General features: G+C 40.5%; 1 protein-coding gene across 8 annotated transcripts in view; it reads right to left on the reverse strand.

Annotated features, from left to right (window-relative positions):
- The window catches only part of BBS9 (Bardet-Biedl syndrome 9), a 513,046-nt gene that overhangs the window by 334,659 nt on the left and 153,201 nt on the right, over positions 1-25,186 (reverse strand). For 7 of the 8 annotated variants that reach the window (XM_075921758.1, XM_075921760.1, XM_075921761.1 and 4 more), the window contains 5 exons: positions 23,547-23,561; positions 19,761-19,901; positions 17,216-17,311; positions 9,055-9,227; positions 1,779-1,931 (listed from right to left, as the gene is read on the reverse strand). In XM_075921758.1, the coding sequence (XP_075777873.1) occupies positions 1,779-1,931; positions 9,055-9,227; positions 17,216-17,311; positions 19,761-19,901; positions 23,547-23,561 (578 nt within the window). The remainder of the gene's footprint in view (positions 1-1,778; positions 1,932-9,054; positions 9,228-17,215; positions 17,312-19,760; positions 19,902-23,546; positions 23,562-25,186) is intronic. The other variant, XM_075921764.1, reaches the window with a different exon arrangement.

Consider the following 25,186-nt stretch of genomic DNA (forward strand, 5'->3'; position numbering starts at 1 on the left):
CATAAACATTATATTGAGTTGATTTTCCACACAAATATAATGTCAGAATGTCAGATTAAAAGCTGTTAAACTATTTTTGCTGGGAATTGGAAACAGAGGATGGATCACTTGATGATTAGTTATTCTGTTCATTCCCTCTGGGGAACCTCACACTGGCCACTGTCAGAAGACAGGATACTGGGCTAGATGCACCTTTGGTCAAACCCACTGTGTCTGTTCTTATTTTATTCTGATCGTATTCATTGGTCTTAAACAAAACTCCCAGCACAAGAGGATTGCTTTGCCTACACAAAGTCACATTTACTTCAATAGAGGTGATGAAGATGCCAAGTTCTATCCATGTACAGAATCAGTTCCTATTCCCAATTTGACAGTTCTTTTAAAAATTAGAATGCAATAATGTTATTTGAAAGGATGACTCAAATAACATGGGCTCAGGAAGTAACCAACACTGGGGGTTTTCTTTTCTGTTTTCCAGCAGTGTAAACCCACTCTGATGTTATCTGGTTTTCTTTGCTTTACTACTTGTATTGTAGCTCTTGCATTGTGACACTTTCAGGAAATAACAACCTTTGAGGAAGAACACGATCAACCTCAGATTATTTTGTAGGGATTGTTTCACCAGCCAAACCATTCCCACCAGTTTAAACAGCACTATAAAATATTGATACAAGCTACGAACTATAAAATGTTTTTACATAAAACTATGAAGTATTCACACTATCCACTCCAGTTTGGAAAGAACGATGTGCTGTCAAATTGGTGTGACCCAGGAGCAGAAATTCTGTGATTGCTAAACAGTGTTTCCTCTAAGATTTTCCATCTGTGAATGGAGTGAGTTTTCTCTTGTGCATCAATATTGATGTCATATGTGCTTGTTCAGATGTGTGCTACTGTGGCACCCATCAGTTACTAACAATATATATATTGTTAGAGCTAGCTGTGTAACAGGACAGAAAATGGGGCAGGAGCTAATACATCTGCACAGTAAGTGGGGATTTTTTCCATAATTTAAAATATATTTAAATTATATTTTAAATTGTTATGGAAGAAAGTCCCACTTACTGTGAAGATGCATTAGCTTCGGCCCCATCTTCTGCCCTGTTACACAGCCAGCACCCGTCTCCTCCTCCACCCCTACACTGTTCCCGTACCAGCCCCAACTCCTTGCAGCAGCAGCAGCTGCCCGCCAGTCCCACGGCCCCAATCCCAGGCAGCAGCAGCAGCAGCAGCAGCAGCAGCAGCCCACCAGTCCGATTGCCCCAACTTCTAGCAGCAGGAGCCGCCAGACACATGGCCCCAATCCCACGTGGGGGCAGCTGCCCACCTAGCAGCCTCAGCCCTGGCAGCAGCTGCCTCCCAACATGGCTTTGGCCCCAGCGGCAGCCAGAGCAGTCACCTGCCACCGCAGGAACGGTCATGGACGGGGCCCCGACCCTGTCCACCACACAGCCCCAGCCATGGGAGCCGCCATGCCACTCACCTTCCAGGTCCAGGAAGGTGAGAGCTGCTGCACAGCTCTGCAAAGGAGGTGGATGGGATCAGAATTTTTTGTACGCGGACACGCAGGAATGCACCTTACAGGGAACACTGTTGTAGATTAAACAAAACTAAAGCAAATCATCTAGACACTTGCAGAGAACATTGGGTTAAACAATTACAGCTCTCTCATCTCTTTGCTGGTAAATGTAGCCAGGAAAATACCTCTTATATGCTTGAAAGTAAGTTTTAGCCACAAGGTAAGGAAAAAAGTAGGTTCATAAACAAATGGCACTGACCTGTCTGTAAGTTCCTTCTAGCAAGGTGTCCAGGTGTTGGAGCGGAGCAGGGGTTTTGTCTTTGAATCGAATTAGTAATCGTCGTTCAATAGCTCTAAATTGTATGGCTCTTTCAGACAAAAGTTCTTCATATTTTTCAGCATTCATACGAAGCTATAATTTTTGGAGTTTCAAAAATTCAGATTAACAGTTTGATCCAGTAGGTGGATTTTTACCTTCAAAACACATTCAAAGTGAAAAGTCTTCCAAGAATTTTATTCTTGTTCTAAGAGTATTTAAAAATTCAAATAGCCATCTTTTACGGTTACAGTGATTACACACAGCTTCTATTGGTATGGTTAATTTCACATTCACCGTAAGATCTACCAATGGGGTTGCAATAATGCCAACTCTATCAAATTGAAAATAATTGTGGCCACAGCCATTTGTGATAAGGTACAAAAATCTCATTATGAGGTCTTATGACAGGAGTTAAATTTACTCCTCACCACTAGCATATGAGGACTTCTCCTTAGTTCAGTGTGCTGTGTCTGTGGCATATTTGAATAATGTATTTAAATATAATATTCACTGCATAGAAAGAAGGATTATAACTGTCTGTGAATATGATTTAAAGTATTAAATGCTGCCTTCACTGAAATTAGATTTTCTCTTTTTGGAAAACCTTCCATTCTCCCAAACATGCAAAGGTCAAGTATTGCAGCCACTATTCTTGAAATAACTTCAAAAACTTGTGAAGATGATATATCAAATATCCAGCCAATAAGAATTCATACAGTTATCTATATACAGGCAGTCCCCGACTTACGCGGATCCGACTTACGTCGGATCCGCATTTACGAACGGGGCTTTCCCGCCCCGGAGGTCGAGGTAGCGGATTGCTACCTGCGAGCTCCGGGGCGAGAAAGCCCCGTTCGTAAGCTGCTCTGGTGCCCCTGGTCTGCTGGAGACCGTCTCCAGCAGACCAGGGGCACCGGGCGGGTTCCCGCGCTTCTGAGGCTTTGCCAGAGCAAAGCCTCAGAAGCGCGGGAACCCGCCGCTGCTGCCGCTTCAGTCCGGGTGCCTGTGGTCTGCTGGGGACGGTCCCCAGCAGACCACAGGCACCGGGACTGAAGCGGCAGCAGCGGCGGTTCCCCGCGCCTCTGAGACTTTGCCAGAGCAAAGCCTCAGAGGCGCGGCACCCTGCTGCCGCTGCGGCTCTGCTCCCTGTGTCCCCGGTCTGCTGGGGGGGGGGGGCGCAGCTAGTGTGCCCCCCCCCAGCAGACCAGGCTTTTGTTTTGGACCCAGGAGCAGAGCAGCTGGGGCGCTGCCGATTGGTCCTGCAGCGCCGCTCTGGACACTACTGGACCAACCCGGCAGCACCCCAGCTGCTCTGCCCCAGGTCCTGATTCAGCCGCTGCTGGTCAGTTTCAGCAGTGGCTGAATCAGGACGCCTGGGGCAGAGCAGCTGGGGTGCTGCTGGGTTGGTCCAGTAGCGCCGAGGAGCGGTGCTACTGGAGCAACCCAGCAGCACCCCAGCTGCTCTGCCCCAGGCGTCCCCAAGTCAGCCGCTGCTGAAACTGACCAGCGCTGACTACAGGAAGCCCGAGGCAGAGTTGCTCTGCCCTAGGCTTCCTGGAATCAGCGCTGATCAGTTTCAGCAGCAGCTGACTTGGGGACGCTTGGGGTTCTTAAGTTGAATCTGTATGTAAGTCAGAACTGGCGGTCAGTTTCAGCAGCGGCTATCTGGACGCCAGTTCCGACTTACATACAGATTCAACTTAAGAACAAACCTACAGTCCCTATCTTGTACGTAACCCGGGGACTGCCTGTAATGATCTACTATATTTTCCAGTGCAAGTCCCTATAGCAGAATAATCACATAAAGACATTCTAAAAATCTGCATCTCTGGCACTAACAGGAGTTCTTCAGATTAGATACTTTCCTCCATATGATTGGCACAATGCAATCAAAAATGAATATTACAAACAGTCTGCTCTCAAGATATGTGTAATATGACATTAGTCTTCCCTAATGCTTCTCAATTGACCATGAAGAGAGACCTGCAAAAGGATATTGGTATAACAGAAGATACAAATCATGGTAGATCGATAGTCAACATGATATCCTTATAAGATAGTTCACGGAAGCTAGAGCAAACTAAGCAGTACCCATGAGAGTTGGAGGAAATGAAGAGGAAATTACAAAATCTCAGATGATACTCTTTGCAGCTCAAAAAAAAAGGAGTCTGCCAAAAATTAAAGTGGAGGAAAGCATGAGGATTGCCTCAATAACTAAGAACAGAATTTTTCCCCTTTCAGGATAGAGGAAACTAGATAATATTGCTGCACCTTCGCAAGCCATCAGAATGAACAATGGCTACAATATGTTATTTGGTGGTAATCTACTATGTTGATAATCACACCAGTTTTTCAAAACTTCAGAATGTACTTAGGCTTTTTAAGGCTTGAAGAGTTAATTAACCAGTTAACAACATTCAACCTTCTGTTTTTCGCTCTCTAGGTTTGTTACTTTTCTGATTGTAGTTAGTTAATGTGAGTTTTGCTGGCTTCACTGATAGCAGAATGAGGCTGATTAATACAAAGACTTACAAGCATTTTCGCCAGCTACAATGGAAAATGTAATAAAAGATCAAAATGCTAACATCGTGGAAAACAGGCCTGATTCCAATTCAACAAAATGAGGCAGGGATGTGTCTTGGATACTTAAAATGTAGGCAGAGACAAATACATGTCAACAGAGTCTCTAGCTAGAAACTCTCTTTTCTGTTTGCCCAGCATCCAAGACAACTGAGCCCTAAACTACATTGCATATTTGGGGCAACTCCTAGAATATAAATGATTAATAATTTCAGCCTCTCCACAATTCACTCAGTAACAGTCACAGAAATTCATATGTACAGGCAGTCCCTGGGTTACGTACAAGATAGGGACTGTAGGTTTGTTCTTAAGTTGAATTTGTATGTAAGTCGGAACTGGTACCTATTGTAGGGGAAACTCTAGCCAAACATTTCTCCAGAGCTCAGTTTTATTCTCCCACACCTCACTTCCCTCAGTCCTTTATTCTCAAGCTGAGGTGTCTGCTGAGAAAAGTCGCTCCGCGTCTCCCTGGTCTGCTGCGGGGGGGGGGCGCTAGCTTCGCGTCTCCCTGGTCTGCTGGGGGGAAGCAGCTAGTGCGGGGTTGCTTCACCCCGTTTGTAAGTAGGGATCCGATGTAAGTCGGATCCATGTAACCCAGGGACTGCCTGTATACTAACAATTTAATAAATCTAACAAATAAACTGTTATATTATTAAAATAGAGTAACACTCATGCTTTGGCATCTTTTGGGATCTTCAATACCCAAATGGCAGCACACTGTTGCCAAAAGAGAAAACTCAAGGGCTATAAGCTATAATACATCATGAGCCATAAGCCAATATTACAAACAGACACAGTCTCAGGCAAGCAGAGCCAACAACCTCTGCAAGCCCCTAGGCAAGATGGAGTGGCTGGCTTTGTGCTCCCAGAAGGGGCAGGGCCAGGGCAACCATAGTAGCAGTGGCAGCAGCCAAGAGCCCCAAACTCCTTTGAATTTATGGACCCCAGGGCACCTTTGCCCCTCCCATGTCAGCAGGCTTGGCTCAAGCCATATGAACTGTGTCTTAGATTAGCCAAATAATCACGTTCACAAGACTTAGCCAAATGATTAAAAAGCAAAATTAAATTTGGTTATGACTTTATAAACTGTTTTGGATCTACATGTCAAGTACATGTAGGTTAAAATTATATTCCAAGGTACACACATTTTTTCCCCCTTTTTCTTGTTTTCTGCCTCATTTTGGTCAACACAATTTCTCTAAAACTCAGGTGGAAGCAGGAGTACACTTTCACAACTCATTTGGAGAAACTACAGGAGAATTCAGACATTATGACAGGATCTATGCAGGGCCTTCCAAAACTTTACAGTATCCTGATTGGAACTAGGGGGTGACACATGGGGGGGCCACAGAGGGTCAATGTGCTCCAATGCTATGCGAAAAGGAGAAAGGGAAACAGCAATCAACAGATGGTTCATCCAACCAGCCTGGGTCCCATACTTTAGGGGGCCCTGCAGGGCCCAGGTTCCCTAGTAGGTGGGGCTGCACTGGCAGTTGGGGTCAGACCTGCCTCCGCACTCACCAGCAGGAAGTGAAGTGACCTAGTTCCAGCCTGTTCCATTCCCAGCTGCATTACACACACTATAGATGGCTACTAGAAGCAAAGTGACGCAGCTAGCAGTCAGTGGAGCAGCGTGGGCTGAAATTAGTTCACTCTGCTTACCACTGCCAATAAGTGCCATGCTATGCCCCCAGGCTGGGTTGCTCAGGAACGGGGGCCTGGGAGAAGAGGTGGAGTGTGAACAGAGCAGGGCTTGGAAGGAGACAGAGACACAGGGGAAGGGACAGACAGAGAAGGGAATAGGAAGAACCTGGGTGGAGTAGGGGCGGCAAGTGGTAGGGCCTCCCCCCAGCCTAGGAGTGGTGCAGCAAGGAATCACATGGGAGGGGGCAGTCAAGTGGCTGGTGCCATCCCTTGTGTCCCTCCCCAACAGCTGCCAGTGCTAGAACTTGTGACTTTTTCTATGATGTCTCAGAATGATGTAACAGCACCACAGAACTTTTAGAAATTGTCTTGAATTTTTATGTCAGTGTCGCACCATCTTTGCCCTATATACAGTATTTAAAACAGAGTTCAAACAGCTATTCTCTTTCACACCACTTACCAAATTCTAATTTACTTGGGATGGTCAACAGTACTGTTTGTTTGGTCTATTTTTTATTTGATTTACACAAGCTGGCTAAAATATTAGGATTTTTTTACATCATGGTCAGGAGGGAAACAATAGGCTTTGTGTCTGGGCCAACAAATGTGTGTCATGATTTTGCAATGCTGCCTTAACAAAAAGAGGTAACGGGAAGTCAATATTTTTCAGTCTAAAGGGATTTTTATGATTAATAAAATGAGTCAGTCTAAACAACTGTTCATGGCTTCGTTATTAAGGCATTAAATTGTTACAAACAGCAAGTGTAAATTAGCACATCAATGACACATTCCAGAGCCAGTCTCACCACTAAAATTATGTTAACAAGTGAAGAATTTAGAACCAGATCATGGCTGGCTCCTGTCCAGGTGCACAACATGGAGAGTGCACAGAGTATCATCCTCACTTGTACCACTTTCCCATTGAAACCATATGCTCTCTCAATCACAAGGTTTGATCAGGACTAAAACATGCTCCACCTTTCAGAAATTAAACAGAGAATAAGGATTTTAGAATAATTTTTAACAGAATTTAACATTTTTGACAGCAGTGGCTAATATAGAGTGTCTTAAACCACTAGACAATTTTAGCCATTATTACATTTAAGCATCACTGATTTACATAATTTTGTATTAAGAAATTAACTTCCATAATAAGTAAGTGCTTACCACTAATAGTGCTGTTTTACTCTTTAAAGATCTTTATAAACGTTTATTAATCTTAACATCCCTGAGATGCAATTGTGACAGATAAGGCAATTATCTTCCATATCCTTGGGAGACCTCATCGAATTAAGTCTAAGTCTTTTCAGAGCTAGCTGTGATACACTAATTGTTTATGTATTATTTTGGGTGATATGATATCAACTTCTCATGGGAGGAGACATATGTTAGGCATACTGTCACTGGTTCATTCTCCTGCACATCTACTAATGTAATATATGCCATCAAGTGCCAACAATGCCCCACTGCTATATACGTCGGCCAAACTGGACAGTCCCTACGTAAAAGAATCAATGAACACAAATCAGATATTAGGAATAGCAATATACAAAAATCTGTAGGGGAACATTTCAATCTTCCTGGACACACAATTGCAGATCTAAAGGTAGCCATCCTGCAGCAAAAAAACTTCAGGACCAGACTTCAAAGAGAAACTGCTGAGCTACAGTTCATCTTCAAGTTTGACACAATCAACTCTGGATTAAACAAAGACTGTGAATGGCTTGCTAACTACAAAAGCAGCTTCTCCTCTCTTGGAATTCACACCTCCAGATCAGCTACTAGAAGTGGGCCTCATCCTCCTTGATTGGATCCACCTCGTCATCTCCAGCCTGATTCTGGCCTGCATATTTATACCTGCCTCTGGAAATTTCCACTACATGCATCTGACGAAGTGGGTCTTTGCCCACAAAAGCTTATGCTCCTACACTTCAGTTAGTCTATAAGGTGCCACAGGACTCCTCGCCGCTTATGTTAGAACTGTGGGTTCAAAGGACTATATACTGAACAACGTGCCAGACAAGAAGGGACTTTTGGGGTAAGATGTGTAAAGGGATCTTTCTGAGGAATGTGTATGGCACGATGAATGCACCATCTTTGTTTATGCAAAATTCCATTTTTTTTAGGCTATCCCCTGAGGAATGAGACAAATCAGACTATTCATGGTTTTTCTGGTTCTAAATTAGAGACAATCATGAACTTGTAACTACAGGAAAAAACTCAATGTGGGTTTTGAAGGACTGACACCCACCAGAGCTGAATTTTGGAGTCAGGAGGACTATTAGTGAAGCTTTTTGTTATCTACGTAAGTTATTTTATTGTTTTTAACATATTTTCTCTGTAATGCTTTCACCTTACAAATACATGTGCTTGCTTAGAAAAGCTATGTAGTAAGGTGTAACTGTGGAAAACTGCTCATAACCTCTGAGAAGAAAGCAAAGCATAGCTCTGACCTTCTAATCAGTTTGGCTCTCTGAGGATATCAAAGTGTAGGCAGGGGAACTGTGAACTGTGGTAAAACCCTAGTCAGGACGGAGAAACATGTAGGTGTCTTGCAAAAAGAGGTGATGGCGGAGGAGCCAGGAGGCTAGAGTGAGTCCCTTTGGTGCACCCTAAAAGAGGAATACAGGTGCAGTTGCTCTGAACTGAGAATGTGTGTAACACCAGTAAATATCCATCTTCCAGATGTGGAAACTGAGACTGAGATGTTAAGTGACTGGCCCAACATTTCTAAGGGAGTCACATCAAAATTAAGACATCACAATTCACATTCCTGAGTTCAGTCCACTAGGCAAGACAAGCTTCAAGACAGCTGCACTACGGGTTCTACTGCAGTAGATCAGAAGTTCATTATTAAGGCAATGAAGGTCGCCCTGGTTAATACTTGGAAAAATACCAGAACTGTGGTAGGGATTAGGGACAACAGTAAGTAAAACTGACTATTAAAAAGTAATGACATATCTATTAACAGCTTAAATATTGCGAGACTTACCTCAAAATGGTGATCAATTAGTTCAAAATATTCTTGTAAAGGAACTGAACCAGAAAAGATACATGTGAAGTCTTTACTATTTTGCTTCTTGAAATGTTCTTCAAGACGAAATATGAGCTCTTTCGTGATTAGCCAAAGATCTTCTAATTGTTCACTCTGGATTCTATAGCGCTCTTTAAAAACAAAAAACAAACAAAAACATAGTAAAGAAAGAAGCCATACATATTAGTTCATAAATTGCAGAGAAGTCATTATACACAGAAAGTAGTCCAAGTTGTGAAATATTTCAAACATATTTACTCTAAGTTATCATGAAGGAAACATTTTTTGTTAGTGCTGTTTATAAAATGTTCTGATGTTTCACCAATCTAAAAATGCTTCTAAATTACTATCTTTATGATTTTATCCACATTTTTCCCCACACTTAATAGTAAAATTTTGTAGCAAGATTCCAGTTTTCTAAGATCTGAATCAGGTCAGTTGTTTCATGCAGTTTTAAGTCCCCAAAATGTGATTTCATTAAAATAAGTACCTAACTAAAAAATGATTTCTTTTAGTCACATGTTACAGTCTTAATTCTACAACAGCAATATGAAACTGTTTACTTTCATATTTTGACTTTGTTGTCCCAAGAGTAAAGTATGAAACTATGTATTGGTTGAATGTTATTTATTATAAACCAAGCAGTAGATCATGGAGCAAAAAGGGGATGGAGAACTCCTCTAACAGAATTTATGGGCAAGCCCGAGATGGTCATATAAAGCCAACATAACTGGCTCTATACTGTTAACACCCACTACCCAGACTTAATGAGCTTCCCTGAGCAGGTTAATAAGAGAGCTGAAGCTCAATCCACTCCCATAACAAGAGGCCAGCAAAGCATCCTTAACAGAACCTCACAATTAATGAAACATTAAATAGACTTTAGGATGCTCTGAGTTATGGTATAGGTGAAGAATTAGAGAAGCAAAACATTTCGTTCTCTCAGACCTGTACCTCCAAAGATATAGATAAAACTAACAAATTACACTCTACCCAGAAGCTATCAGACAACAATTATCATTGCAATAATTTAATGTTGAGAAAAGCATGGATTGTGGTATTGAAATCTATATCTAAGAAACAATTGAAATCTTCTGGACAGACTGAGATTAAAGATCGAGGCTTGTCTAGCTATTAGTGGTAAGCAATTGTTCAACAGCAGCTAGAAATTTAATAATGTACCAAGAATGTGAAATTTAGAAATAAATGAGACATAGAATCCCTCAATGAGAGGGGCAGATGTAAACCTTGCCATACCTTCCAGTTCCTTCCCCAAGTATCACTTCTATTTTATTAGGAAGCACTGTGTTTATATAGGTGCAATCTGTCTTTTATTATTCATGCATCTCACTTTTTAATCCAATGTTTCTGAGCACAATCACCCATCTACAATATTCGCCCAGGAAACACTCTGGAGATCAGATACAACTTCTAGTGTGATCAGTGCTGGCTCATTTGTGTTCTGACAAACCAACCAGGAAGAGAACTTACCAACTGAAGATCCTTCATGGAAAATTCACTAGCTATAGCTTCATCATGATTAAATAAGGTAGGATGTTAAGTTTGAGCACTCCTGGTAACCTAAACAGCGATAGTATCATAAAAGCAAAGACATGGCACCCATGATAATGAGGACCCATCCCATTTAAGTCCTGATAATATTAATGATCATGGCTATTTTATTATGAATCATTACATTTTACGTTACAACGGAGTTTTAAGCAATAAACCATTATTGACTTCAACCCCTAAAAAGTACTGTGTTGCTCTGTTAATGAAGAGCAGCTGAGCACACCACCTCAAATGTTGTTAAATTTAGGTTATCAGAGAATTATATCAATGTATAGAAAGAACTGGTAATATGTTCTGCGATTCTGTTGGTTAGTATAACATTAAAATTGGAAACCTAGTAAAAATCCAGTTATTGGCATTAGCCCATCACCCTTATCAAATTCACCTTATTAAAATATTTTAATATTTTAATATTTAATATTTATATTTAAAATTAAATATTTAAATAAGTTGCAAATCACACAGCTGACAGAAAAAGCTATACTTCTGATTTTACACCATATTGGTGTTCAGCTCTTCTCACTCCAGATTCTTGTACAGTATAACAAATCAACACTAACTAAATTTAAAGTAAAGAAAGGAAAATGCTGTTGAAAACCATATTTTTTTTATAAAAAAAAAAAAAAAGGTTATCCGGAGAGACAATTTTAAACAACACTGCCATATTTCTTTTCATTATTCATCCATCAATACAATGTCTGGGAGGAAATACAAAATTGCAGCTGTGATGAAAAAGGTCACTGAGGTTTTGCATACAGAAAAACAGAGATTGTTTTAATCAATGTTTTGTACTAGTTAGCAAAGTTCACAGTAAAATCAAAAGAACCAGAAGTTTTTAGACCACTAGTATACTTATTAAACATTCTCTCAAGATTAGTAATCCAAAACTGTTTGACTTTAATACTGGCATCATTCCCAGAATATATATTTCAATGAAGGGAGAATGACAAATTCCATTTACAAAGTTACAGGAAAGAAGCAAGTTTTATTTAAAAACATGTCTATTAAAGACAAGAACCCCATCTGTTAAAGATAACATTTGACATCATTTCCATTTTTTTTTAAATCACAAAGTGAAATGGCTGGGCTTTCACTCCTTTAAGTGAAATGAACTTTGAAAGTTTCAGACCAAATCAACAGCCACTTCATTTATAATTGACATAAATAATACATTAATGGTTTGGGGAGAGGAACCACCCACCTAGCTTCCCCTGAAATAGTTTCAATACTTTTTTGCTGGTCAATACAAACAAAGTCTAACTTTATTTGAGGGGCAAAATAGTCATTCACTCTGTGATTTAACAAGCTGAAGGAGACAGTTAATTAGATTTGGAAAAAGTACGTATGAACAAGGAACAACTAAAAAGCCTTAATCATACTGTATCAATTTTCTACAAACTGAAATTCAAATGGAAGTAGTAACAATTATAAGTATTCCTGCTTTCCAAGTGCCTTTATAATAGTTAACCAATTTAAAATTTAAATGGCGAAAAAAAACTTCTCTAACACGAAGCGTACAAACATTTGTTTCAGAAAAATCTGACTTAGTAAAGCAGATGACTCCAAGCACTAAAGGATACAAACGCTTTCAAATCTCACCTAAGATCAGCATGACAAAGTTAACAAGTCAAGGGTTGTATTCCTGAAAGGAATTTCAGTCCAATGCAAAGGAGACAAGCACTCATATCACAAAAAAAATACCAACACAATTAGCACTTTTTCTAAGCTAGGCTAAAAAGATTTAATTTTTGAAATATGTTGGCTAACATTTTAAAAATCTTACACAGGGCAAGCTGAATTCTGACATACAGTCAAGATGAAATTCCCCTCTCCAGGATTCATTTTGATCACCTAATGTGGTTTTTTCCCCCCTACATTCTACAAAATGGATTAGCTAATAACTGGCATTACAGTTCACATCCTTAGGAAAGAAGCCATAAACTAAATGCATATAAAGACTTTCACCACCACTACACCTAGCCCTTCCAGATCCAGATGGAGATCCATTTAAGGTAGAACACAAGAGAAGTCTGCACTTCCTCTAGTATGTACTATTCTTGAGTCTATGAGCAAGGATTTCATTACTTCAGTCTCAAAGCACAGTTATTTTTCCAGGGACCACCAATTCATGTGGCACTGATTGCCTGTGCTACACTTTTTTTTTTTAATTTAAAGAAAACTTTCAAATAATCACAAAAGTTTGTTACACAAACAAACATAGCTAATACATGATTTATGGAACAACATAAATGGGCTGTCGCTAACACTTATACATTCATGGTGCGTCTATACAGCAGCCTTAGCTCAAAATAAGATGCGCAACTGAAGCTACGTAAATTGCATACCATATTTTGAGTTAATTTCAAAATAGCTTATTTCAAAATTTGGTGCAAATTTTGAAGTAGAGCACTATTCTGAAACGTCCCTTAATCCTCATAAAATAATATTTATAGGGACGTCGGAATAGCATGCCCGTTATTTCAAAAGATATTTCAAAACAACAGACGCGCTGTCAAGATGAGGAAAATGCTATTTCGGAACACAAGAAGTATCCCAAAATAGCACCGCTGTCAAGACCAGTGTTTCTTAAACTGTGTTCCATGCCACACAGATGTGCCGCAAGGCAGTGGGAGGTGTGCTGAAGAGAACAGGATTCAAAATGGCCACCCTTAAAGGGGCAGTTGACTTTTTTTCCCTTAACAACTTTCCTCTGACCCCTTCTTTTCCCTCTCAATAACTTTCTCTGTAACCCTTTTTACCCCATGACCTCCCCCCCTAACAAAAAATCCTTGATGTTGTTCTTCATAAAAAAAAATATCGTTTGGTGTTCTTTGGTCTTAAAAAGAAACATTGGTCCAGACGCACCCTCAGTCTCTGCTCCAGAATGTACCCAACTTAGCCTTTCAAACACAATTCATTTTAATAGCATAAATCTACCAAATAGTATAATGTTAAATGTGCTTGTATTATCGATAACCTGTGCAAACAGAAACCCACAGATTTGCCTTGTGCATAATATTGTTTCAAAATGTTTCCACGCACATTAAAGATATTTTCCAAGATACAATTAACCAACAAAGATTTGATATGTTTTATAGCTATCCCTATCAATGTGAATTATGTATTAGCTAAAGGACAGGTTGCTACTTGGATAGTAGCATGAAACACTTCTTTTGTTTTCAAAAGGCTTCCCAGACAAGGCAAGAAAAATGATGCCTCATCAGATTAGGGGAAGAAAAAATGTTTTACATCTTCTATGTAGTATGATCCTTACAGGTTAGGTCTAGCGAACAAATAAGGCAGTGTGAGAATGTTTATATCAAGACTGTAAGCATCATTCCTAGCTTGTGAATAAACACAATCAGAATGGAGAGCAAAAATCTAGGGGTTCAAGTAGAGGGACTGAAATTTGTATCCACACTAAAGTTTAAAATACATGTGCTGATGATCTTGACTGGCAAGACTGAATGTAAGTCAACATGGATCTGTGAAATGCTTAATACAACAATTCTAAAAAAATCGGAATATAAGTAACTGATTCTAACTTTAGTCTATAAGTACATATCCTTTAAATTCTTTTTTTCCTAGAAACTATTACTGTATGTTCCAGTTATTTCAAACTATTTAAATTCTACTGTTAACTTAAACAAATATTAAATGTCAACCAATAATAAAACACAGCACACAAATAGTACACATAATAAAAGCTAGTAAAATCTAATAAAACAAATAAGAATCCTATAAATGTCAAGTGGCTGATATTGTTAAAGGTGTTTAATAACCACTGTCCAGATCATTGGTCTTCAGCCTTTTTAACCACAAGATCATTTTTTTAATGTAACTCTAACTCAAATACTCTTACCCCACTTTTTTCCCCACTCCTTCTTTGAGGCCCTGCCCTTGCCCCAACCCTTCTGCGAAGCCTCACCCTGTTCACTCCATCCCCCTTCTTCCTCAAACCTCACTCACTTTCACCAGGCTGGGGTGGGGTACAGGCTCTGGTCTTGGGCCAAGGGGTTTTCAGTATGGGAAGGGCCTGGACTTAGCCCAGGGTAGGGGATTAGGGTCCACGAGCTGTTTCAGGGTACAAGGTCTAGGAAGGAGTTTGGGTACAGGGGGACTCATGTCTGGGGCAGGAGTTTGGGTGCAGGAGGAGATTCAGAGCTCAGACAGGGGTTAAAAAAGCAGGCTCTGGGTTAGACACCTGCTAACTGGGATTAAGGCAGGCTTACTTTTGTCCTGGCCCTGCACCACTCCTAAAAGCAGTTGGCATGTACAGCAATGGCTCTATGGTTCCATGTGCTGCCCCTCATCTGCAGGCACTGAGCTCACAGCTTCTACTGGCCACGATTCCCCATTACCGATCAATGGGAGCTGCAGGAGTGGTGTCTGCAGACAAGGATAACATGTAGAGACCCCCTGCTCTGCTTCTCTCAGGGGCTGCAGGCACATGCCAGCCACTTCCAGGAGCAGCCATTACCAAAGGGGTAATGACTCCAGCCATGACAGGTTAGGCATTTTAGAACTCACTACTCAAAGAATTAAATTTTAAGCGTAAGAGACATGAAAATTATGAAATGCACAGACCAATCAAATATCCAAAATAACACACTTTGCAAGCAGTAAAAGGAGTAACAACAACCCATATGTGTTGGATCAGGAAATGAGAGTGAAGGACAGTGTGTGTTTGTAAGAATGACATACACACACACACACACACACACACACACACACACACACACACACACACACACAGTGTGTGTGAGTAACAGATTTGCATTGCCAAGCTCCCTTTGTCCTCTTCTCTCCTTGTGGAGATAGGATACAGACGTGGGGGGAGGAGGGACACCTTAACATCAGAGCCCTGCCTCTTCTTCCTCCCACACCCTTCACAGCAAGTAGGAGGCTCCCAGGGGGCAGCTCCAAGGCAGAGGACAGGAGCAGCATAACAGTGGATGGAGGGTTAAGTGACGTGCCAGCACTTGATAGTTTCCTGGCCAAATCAGTCAGGATCACCTGTCAGAGGCTCCAAGATCTACCAGTAGATCCCCATCTACTGGTTGGTGACCACTGGTCCAGATGATTCCAAGCTTTAATGGCTTTGATGTTAAAAAGGTATTCTATATTTTCTCACGGTTTAGAATGCCAACCTGGTATTTATAAAACCCATCTTTGAATAAATGATTTTAATAACACATTTCTTAGTGATTTGGATTACAGCAGAACCTCAATGATAGTTATGGACTGACCAGTCAATCTGACAACCTTGTGAAACCAGAGGCAACCAATCAAGCAGTAGCAGACACAAAAATAAAAGCCAATAGTGTACTATTCCTGTGTTGCATCTTAAAGGTAGATATATCTGGGCTGTGTCTTCTCACCCCAATGGCACCCTCATGTGCAGGGCACCAACTTACATCTAGGAAGTGAAGATGTTGAAATCTATAGGCAAAGCTTTCGGCTGCTGCTGCCAGCTCAAGGCAGTCAGAGCAAGAGCAGTATTGGGGTCTGCACTGCACTCCTGTAAACTGTGAATGCTGTTTTCACACACACACACCCTTGTCCAGGAGCGGAGGTGCTCTTTTAACCCCCTAAACATATACCTGCTGGGAGAAGAATGCACTGTTTTCATCCCTCCACCCTGGCTAAAAGGAGAACACAAGCTTGTCAAGGCCAAGAAGCTGCCTACAAGGAAGCTGCCAAGCTACCTCTGGAACCCTGTCTAGAGTTTAACCTGCTGGAGCCAGAGCTACATTTTGTTCAGAAGTACAGATGTTTCAGAGATACAGGCAACTTCCACCCCGAAGGTGTCCATAACTCTGAGGTTATATTTTAATTTTATCTGAATTAAAATATTGCAGATCAACAAACTAACTTTACTATTATTTAATCAAGGTAGCATTCATATATCATCCATTCTATATCCTCCAGTCTGAACTCAGTAGTGAGCACCAACTATTTTAGTTTTATAATTTGGCATTTAGGTATACAAAAATGCAGACAAGTGCCTGAACAGTTTAGGTATTTTTCTAAATCCCGTTTAAAATCAAGTCATTGAAAGTTAAGCAGAATTAGACATCTAACCTGTTTAAGTGTTTATAAATCCCACCATGTTCTTGCCTGAATCTTTAAGCATCTAAATGCCTGGCTAAACATTCATTTCCTCTGGGATGTTTCTGTCTTGAATAAAGACCATGACATTATAAAATGTAATTGCAATCACTTAAAAAGACCAAATTATCTGGCACCCATTTGGTGTTTTAAAAAAAAAATCTATACAATAGTAAGTAGGATTTAGTTTAGTTTCAGCATTTCCTTGCTTCTCTAAAATATTACTGAAAGGTTTATTCCATGAACCTCCTATTCACATTAAGAGAACTTCTATATAAAATTCCCTATGAAGTGAATAGCAGACTAAGTGTGTGACAGCTTTTCTGACAGTTGAAATAGGCATAGTTCCATTGACCTATGCCAACAAAAAACAGCTTATGATCTGGCACATAATGTTATCTTGATCCATAATTAAATTACTTCTAATATTACTCACGTGAGGTTTTTGAAGCAAGAAGAGTGATTCTAGAACCAGTTAAGAGCTGGAATCCCAGAACATTTACCTGATCTTCATCAGACTGATCAGCAAAGTCTATAAGAGAAAATTCAAAATAAACTACATAAAAAGCTTGCTATAATTCAATAAAAAAACTGCAGCAAACTTCAGAATTACGTTATAAGTTAGACTGTCCTTGCACAGGTAACCCATTCGAGGGAGACCTGCATAAGAAGGGACCAAAGCAAAGGCGGAGAACAGCAGCCATCCCTGTGTGCAGAAATTGCCGGATCCATACTGCCTTCAGGAAGAAATTAATCCAGAAAGGGGCAGAAATGAAGCGTGACCATAACCCCTTCTCCCACCCAATGCACCAGCCCACAGAACATGGCCAGAATAGTGTAGCTTTCGATCTGCAATATCCCCTAAAATAGTATACAGTAAATTCTGTGCAACTCCAAAAGAGCCTGTACCTCCAGAATGTTCTTCCTGGGGAGACGCAATTTCATACTGCCCTCTATTCAAAGATCTGAGGAAATTTCACAGATGAACCCCCAAGCTGTATAAACTATTAGAAAAAGACCTTTAGATTTTTACAATTCATTCTTAGCCTTCAGTACAGTACATGGTCATTCTTCCCAGCTACCTTGTTAAATTAGCTACTACAGGCAGTCCCCGGGTTACGTACAAGATAAGAACAAACCTACAGTCCCTAAGTTGAATCTGTATGTAAGTCGGAACTAGCGTCCAGATTCAGCCGCTGCTGAAACTGACCGCCAGTTCTGACTTACATACAGATTCAACTTAAGAACCCCAAGTCCCCAAGTCAGCTGCTGCTGAAACTGATCAGCGGCTGATTCCAGGAAGCCTGGGGCAGAGCAACTGTGCCTCGGGCTTCCTGTAGTCAGCGCTGGTCAGTTTCAGCACCGGCTGACTTGGGGACGCCTGGGGCAGAGCAGCTGGGGTGCTGCCGGGTTGGTCCAGTAGTGCCCAGAGCGGCACTGTGGGACCAACCGGCAGCGCCCCAGCTGCTCTGCCTCAGGGTCCACAACAAAATCCTGGTCTGCTGGGGGGCGGGCACACTAGCTGGGCCCCCCAGCAGACCAGGGACACGGGGAGCAAAGCCACAGCGGCGGGGTGCCACGCCTCTGAGGCTTTGCTCTGGCGCGGGACCGCCGCCGCTGCGGCTTTGCTCCCGGTGTCCCTGGTCTGCTGGAGACGGTCCCCAGCAGACCAGGGGCACCGGGAGCAAAGCCGAAGCCGCAGCTTACGAACGGGGCTTTCTCGCCCCGGAGCTCGCAGGCAGCGGTCTGCCACCTCGACCTCCAGGGCGAGAAAAGCTGCTCCCGGTGCCCCGGTCTGCTGGGGACTGTCTCCAGCAGACCAGGGGTACCGGGAGCAAAGCCGCAGCCGCGGCGGGTTTGCTCGCGGTACCCCTGGTCTGCTGGAGACGGTCCCCAGCAGACCAGGGCACCGGGAGCAGCTTTTCTCGCCCCGGAGGTCGAGGTGGCAGACCGCTGCCTGCGAGCTCCGGGGCGAGAAAGTCCCGTACGTAAGTGCGGATCCGACATAAGTCGGATCCGCGTAAGTCGGGGACTGCCTTTTGAATTTTACTACTGTATGTAGTATACTGTAAAGCATACTAGGTCTTAAAAGGTCTAGACCAAGGGTATATACATAAATCCACTATGACAAAAAAAGTCAGAAGGAGGAGGGGAAACAATAGCCAATATATATTAATGGACCCACATAAATCCAGTTTCCTCATAGACCACAAGACAATGTTCCTTGCTCCTTATTCAGCCACTGTAAAAAAACCAGTATTTAAAGCCACAGAATTTGATGGATTCTTTGGCCACCAGTCTGAAATATATGCTTTAATTTAAAAATTGTAATTATATGTTGTTCTGGACCAGTACAAATTGTTTTGGAACCTTTGGACTAATTGTAAATTTTGTTCTCTGTACATTTCTCTTTTTGAAAATTGTCTTATTACATTTTTCAGTTTGTTCAATATAATAATAGTGATGTGAATCCCAACATTATAAAATAAAATGTATTATTTTAAAATGTATTTGTAAAATGGAAACTCATAACAGGGAAAAATTTCCAAAGCTTTCAGACAACACTGAAACTTTTACTGAAAGCTAAATGCAGAAGACACAAAAATCCAGAAAGGTGTATCTTTATAGGATTACTTACCTGAACCATAAATATATCAGAAAATCAATATGTACAGAATACTGCATAACAATAAGGGAAAATATTCACATTTTAAATGCTGCAACATCACAGTCACGAATGAAGCATTTTGATAATAAAAACAACAATAATAATCAGGATTTAACAACATTTAAAAGTCCTACATTGATATCCTGATAATACATAGCTTTCTAACACTAAAGCTAACAAAGATATTCAGCTTTGTATTTATTATCTGGCAATTACCTTATAATTAATCTATCATTACTTCATGATGAAAGATTCCAATCTGAATTCCTAACATTTCTTACATTGCAGACAATATCACCATCAAAAGTCCTACCTGGGAAAAGATTCACAAGACTGACAGGAGGCTTATTGGTATCAATAGTTAGTTTGTGATTTGCTGTTTTTGAAGGTTGAGCTGGAAAGCAAATTAACCGCAAGGGCAGTCTAAATTTGCACTGAGCAACTCTTGGTATTCCTGAAAAGACAGGATAGTTTGCATTAATAGTTACAATACCTGTATTCTGAGGGCAAGACATTTCATTATATTATTAATCAAAACGCTATATACCATTTCTAGTGGTATAAAACAAAATGGCCAAACCATGCAAACGTTTGGATTAAGGTTAATTTTCAACCTAAACAGTTTTAAAACAATGAAAAGTACTCTTTTAATGACAAATTATAACGGAATGTTTTGGTTTCAGACTCCATGAAAGCAGTATTACCCAAATTTATTAAAGCTTTATATATAGCACAAGAATTTTATGGATTTGTACAGACCTTCAGCCAATTGACTGCAAATTGCATGGCACATGCTTGAAATGTTGAATGGAATATATGGATACACCAGTAATATATGTACGTACTCCACTTGATTATCATGACAACCACATACTTCCAGAACATAAATGGCTGTTTATTTGCCAATCCCTTTAACAAAATCTGCCATCCATCAAATGGCAACAAATTTTGGCTTATCATCTCTTCAACAGTACATTAACACTTGTCTAACTTTTGTTGGAAATTTCATCCAGCCCTTAATAAGCAAAAATCAAAAGGTATCTTTTCAGTGTACTGCCCTCTTTCTTACATATTCTAACAAAAACAGATATTTGTATTTAAAAAATTAAACATGAATTTTAAACACACATAATAATTACAGTGACCCACAGAATATACAGTAAGAGATTACAAATTATCACTGAACCCTCTGCTATACTGTACTTGGTTAAACCAGTTTAAAAGAATGTTGAATCCACTTTCCATTGAACAACATCCTGAAACTCTGGATGTACCAAGTAGTCACATTTCTTTTCTCTTCTAACAAAGGTCAAAAATGTCCTCTGATCCACCACGACTCAAGAGCATCTCAGTGCTTTGCTCCTATTGAGTATTGAGAATGAATTTGTCAGCTCTTTGAACTATGAAGACATCATTCATGACTTTGCCACAGCTAAAGTGGGGGGAGGGGAAACTGTTTAAATGTAGATAGATAGATAGATAGATAGATAGATAGATAGATAGATAGATAGATAGATAGATAGATAGATAGATAGATAGATAGATAGATAGATAGATAGATAGATAAACATTTGATGACTTCAGTAATTCATACTGAGGACCTTCCCCTTCCACTAGCCTTAGGCTCCTCATAACCTTAATCCAGCCCTGGCCTGCCTTTTTACTTCCTGTTACTGTCTTAACCCCTCTTTCCAGTGTGGTGAGCATGGTTTTCTGCCCACCAGGGGATAATCGGCCACACGTCACTGTCAATTTCTGAAGGTGCACACCTCTTTGCAATACACCTCCTCCTCCCCCCATAAACCCAGTTCCTGATCTTTGGGGCTGGTCAGGTCCCCTTTCCTCCCCCCCCCCCCGAATCATGACAATATATCTGCATTGGTGTGTTCCTTATTGTTTCAAAGTTGAATGGTGGAGGCCTATGGCTACAGAATCAGGTACCAGTGCATCAGCAAGGTGCTAGTATCTTTCATCTGATGGAGCCATTTCAGCAGCACATGGTCCTTCACTACCTCGAAGGGTCTTCTAAGGAGATAGTAGCAGAGAACTTATATGGCCTATTTGACAACTAGAACCTCTTCCTCAACTATCAAAAGACAGGACTATGCAGCACTTTAAACCCATCTTGTTAGTCTTTAAAGTGCTGCATAGTCCTGTTTTGTGTTTCAGCAAGACCAGACTAACACGGCTACATCTCTATTACTACTCAACTATCAAGTATTTCTGCTCCTATGGGAACAGCTTACAGCTGATGTATATTACTTGGCAGAAGAGGATGATGCAAGACCTATTACTAGGGTGACTAGACATCCCATTCAGTAATATCTCAGTACAACCAAATAGAGAAGCTTTCTTACTAAATCAGAAAAATAAATGTCCATGCCATAGAGCCTTGATGTAAACTTTAAACATATCCAGAAAACAGGGAGCTTCCAAAACTCAAGAATGTTCATTTTTCAGCCTAGTCACCTTACCCATTACAAAGATAGCTTGCCCACTTATCAACCCTGATTAGCCATTCATTGACTCAAATAGCTAGTCCCTCCCTCCCCCTCCCTTACCCTACCTTCTGTACTAAATCTGATTTGTCAGTTTAATAATGTGTTCACTTTTTTCATTGTATTCCTTTGGTATATATGGTTATGCCAAATCTTTTCCAGAATATCATCTGAGGAAGTGGGTCTGGCCCATAAAAGCTCATTGCCTATTAAACCATCTTGTTAGTCTTTAAAGTGCTATAGTTTTTCCTTTTGTTTAGCAAGATCAGACTAACACCTCTCTATTATTTCGAAATAAGTACTGTGTAGACGCTCCCAATTTTGAAATAAGCTATGTAATTGACAAAGCTCAATTTGTGTAGCTTATTTCAAGTTAAGCACTGCTGTGTAGACACACACCTAGAAATCAACTTTCAGCCTTCCACAAGAGAGTTCTAAGAAGAACTCGGATGAATGGAGGCAAGCCACACAATTCTCAGCCACTGTTTCAACTCTATGCACAGATAACATGGCAACATTTCAAATCCCAAAGATTTTTCACAATAAGAAAGGTTAAATAAAATAAAGCTTAATTTCAGATGAATGTGATGAGCTATAAAAACAGGGGCGATGAGCGGGAGCACATGACGCACCAAACGCCATGTGTGAGAGGGATAAGGGACCAGCAGGGACTACTGGGGGAGCCTGGCACCTACAACAAGGGTCCGCCCCCTCCCCTGTACTCACTGGTAGCAGCAGGGGAAGTAGAGCAATGCAGCCCCAGCTCACTCTGTTGACACAGCCATGTTGCCCTGGGGAGGGGTGGAATCCTCCACTCAGTGGCAGGAAGTGGCATGAGCTGGGACCATGCTGCTTCACTTTCCCTGCCACTGCCAGTGAGTGCAAAGGGGCCAGGCCCCCGGCCGCATCATTTGGGAGAGGGAGGTAGTCCCAGCCCTTCCTGGGGGAGGGGGTGTTCACCAGTTGCTCCTGGCTATAGATAACACCTAAAAATGAAAGGTGGCTAAGAATAAGGTAAGCAATAATATTAGAATTAATATTTGCCATGACTGTCCTCAAGATAAAATAAAACACTTTAAAACTTTTTCCAGTTCTCAGAGGGGTAGCTGTGTTAATCTGTATCTGCAAAATCAAGGAGTCCTGTGGCAGCTTATAGACTAACAGATTTACTTGGGCATAAGCTTTCTTGGATAAAAACCATCTGACAAAGTGGTTTTTACCCAGAAAACTCGTGCCCAAATAAATCTGTTAGTTGATAAGGTGCCACAGGCCTCCTCATTGTTTTTGTAGATTCAATTTTATGAACACGTAAATGTATTATAATTTCAAAAAAAATTATCATTGGTGCATTCCACTTTTCATATTGATAACTATCTCTCCCCATCCCCCTTGCATCTAAGCCTCAAACTCTCTCCCATAATTCCCAACAGCTGTCCTTTGAGCAATGCCAAGCCAGAACATTGTTCCAAGGAGGATATAAAAACTAGTAAGAGTCACCGCCTAAACAACAGATTCACAATTCACTTCCAAATATGTTTCATGGAAAATCAGCTGTCATTTACAACACTCTGTCCAGTTATTCTATCTTTTCTTTCACTCACCTTCAGGATTGAGATCTACCGCATAATCAGCAACAGGAAGACGACAGAAAAAAGAAAGCATATGTTAGGTATTGTTTAAAGAGGAAACAAAGAAGAGATACAATAATTAACACTTTAAAAAATACATGTATTTTTTGTTAAAAGCAAAATCTAATATGTTTTAATATGTCTAAATATAAGCCATAGCACTAACCAAAATTAACTAGAAAAAGCCAGATTCATGCCTTGTGTAACTTCATCCAACTTAGTAAAGACAAATTAAATAAACTGTATTCAGTTCCACAGAATTACACCAAGCATAAAATTTTACCCACAATTCATCATTTAAACAAACAAAAATCCATTCCAGTGAAAGGTTCCTGTTCAGATATTGTGAGATAATGAAAGAATATATTTTCATAGACCTAAATGCTACCTGAGGACTTGATTTCTAAAGGGATAGTGTGTTTATACACAACTCTCTTGAACTAGCCAAGCCTAATTATGCAACAGAACTTCTGTTCTGAACCATTAAGTCATCTATTTTATTCAACTATTTTGTGCTACTTGTGCTGGACAAATTCCACAATTAAACACAACATGTTCAAGAGGAGCCCTGTTCTAAAGTGATTCTGTATGAAATGGTTCAATATTTTCTTATGATTACTATATTTCAAAGATTTCCGATCAAATATATCAAGTTACAAGTTTTTGTTTCTTGTCTACAAACACAATCTCTGAAAATTCAACTGTGATATTTTCTTCCATTGTTATTAACTATTACAAAAGTAAATAATTCATTAAACAGTGAAAAGAAATATACATTCAGCTCACTCTCTTTTTGCTATGTTCGATCTGCAGTGCTAGCAGGAGGGAAAAAAGCAGTAAAAATGCATATCACTAAAATCAGGGGGTCTGATTCAACAAACCCAAGACTAGATTGTGTGATTTACATGAAGCTCCATATTAGAGGATATCCACAGACATTCCCACATGCCCCCAGATAGAGCTCTTAAGAACGTACTGCACACTCTGTCACTAGAAGCTCTGAATCCCTGCTGCTTCTGAGTGAGAATTAAACAGTATGTTTAGTAATGAATAAATATGACACTGTCATGACATGACATAAATTATTCAATTTAGTTCCTTGTCCTAAGATGACAGCTGATTAGCCAGCAAGATGTGCAAAGACAATAGACATCAAGGCAAATGGGCCTGTTGTGTCACCATGGGGTCATTAGGACATGATAAAATTCAATAACTCAGGTTTTGTTCTTAGTTATTCTAAGCAAGTAAAGCAATTATAAGTGCTATTCCACAGACTAAAAGGGAAACTGATTGAGGGAATATTCAGCCCAGCATCCATTTAATCCTCCTGCTCTATGCAGAGACAGTAATTGTCACTTTTGTTGGCAGCTTCTGCAGTGAGGTCAAGAACTAAATGGTCATAAGAGGTAATTAACTTCTCTTCCCTAAAGGAGGTCCCACTTGAGTCAGGATTGAAGCAAATTTCTGGAGCAGCACATGGAAGCCTGTTTCCCAAGTTATAAATGTATACCGTTAACTCTGTAAACTGGTCAGGCAAGTTAATAGTGCTACATAAAATATTAACTAAAGCAAATGGAGACCAAATTCTTCAGCACCCTATTAACTTTTAATTC

The sequence above is a fragment of the Pelodiscus sinensis genome, chromosome 2 (assembly GCF_049634645.1).
Source record: "Pelodiscus sinensis isolate JC-2024 chromosome 2, ASM4963464v1, whole genome shotgun sequence".
NCBI lineage: Eukaryota > Metazoa > Chordata > Testudines > Trionychidae > Pelodiscus > Pelodiscus sinensis.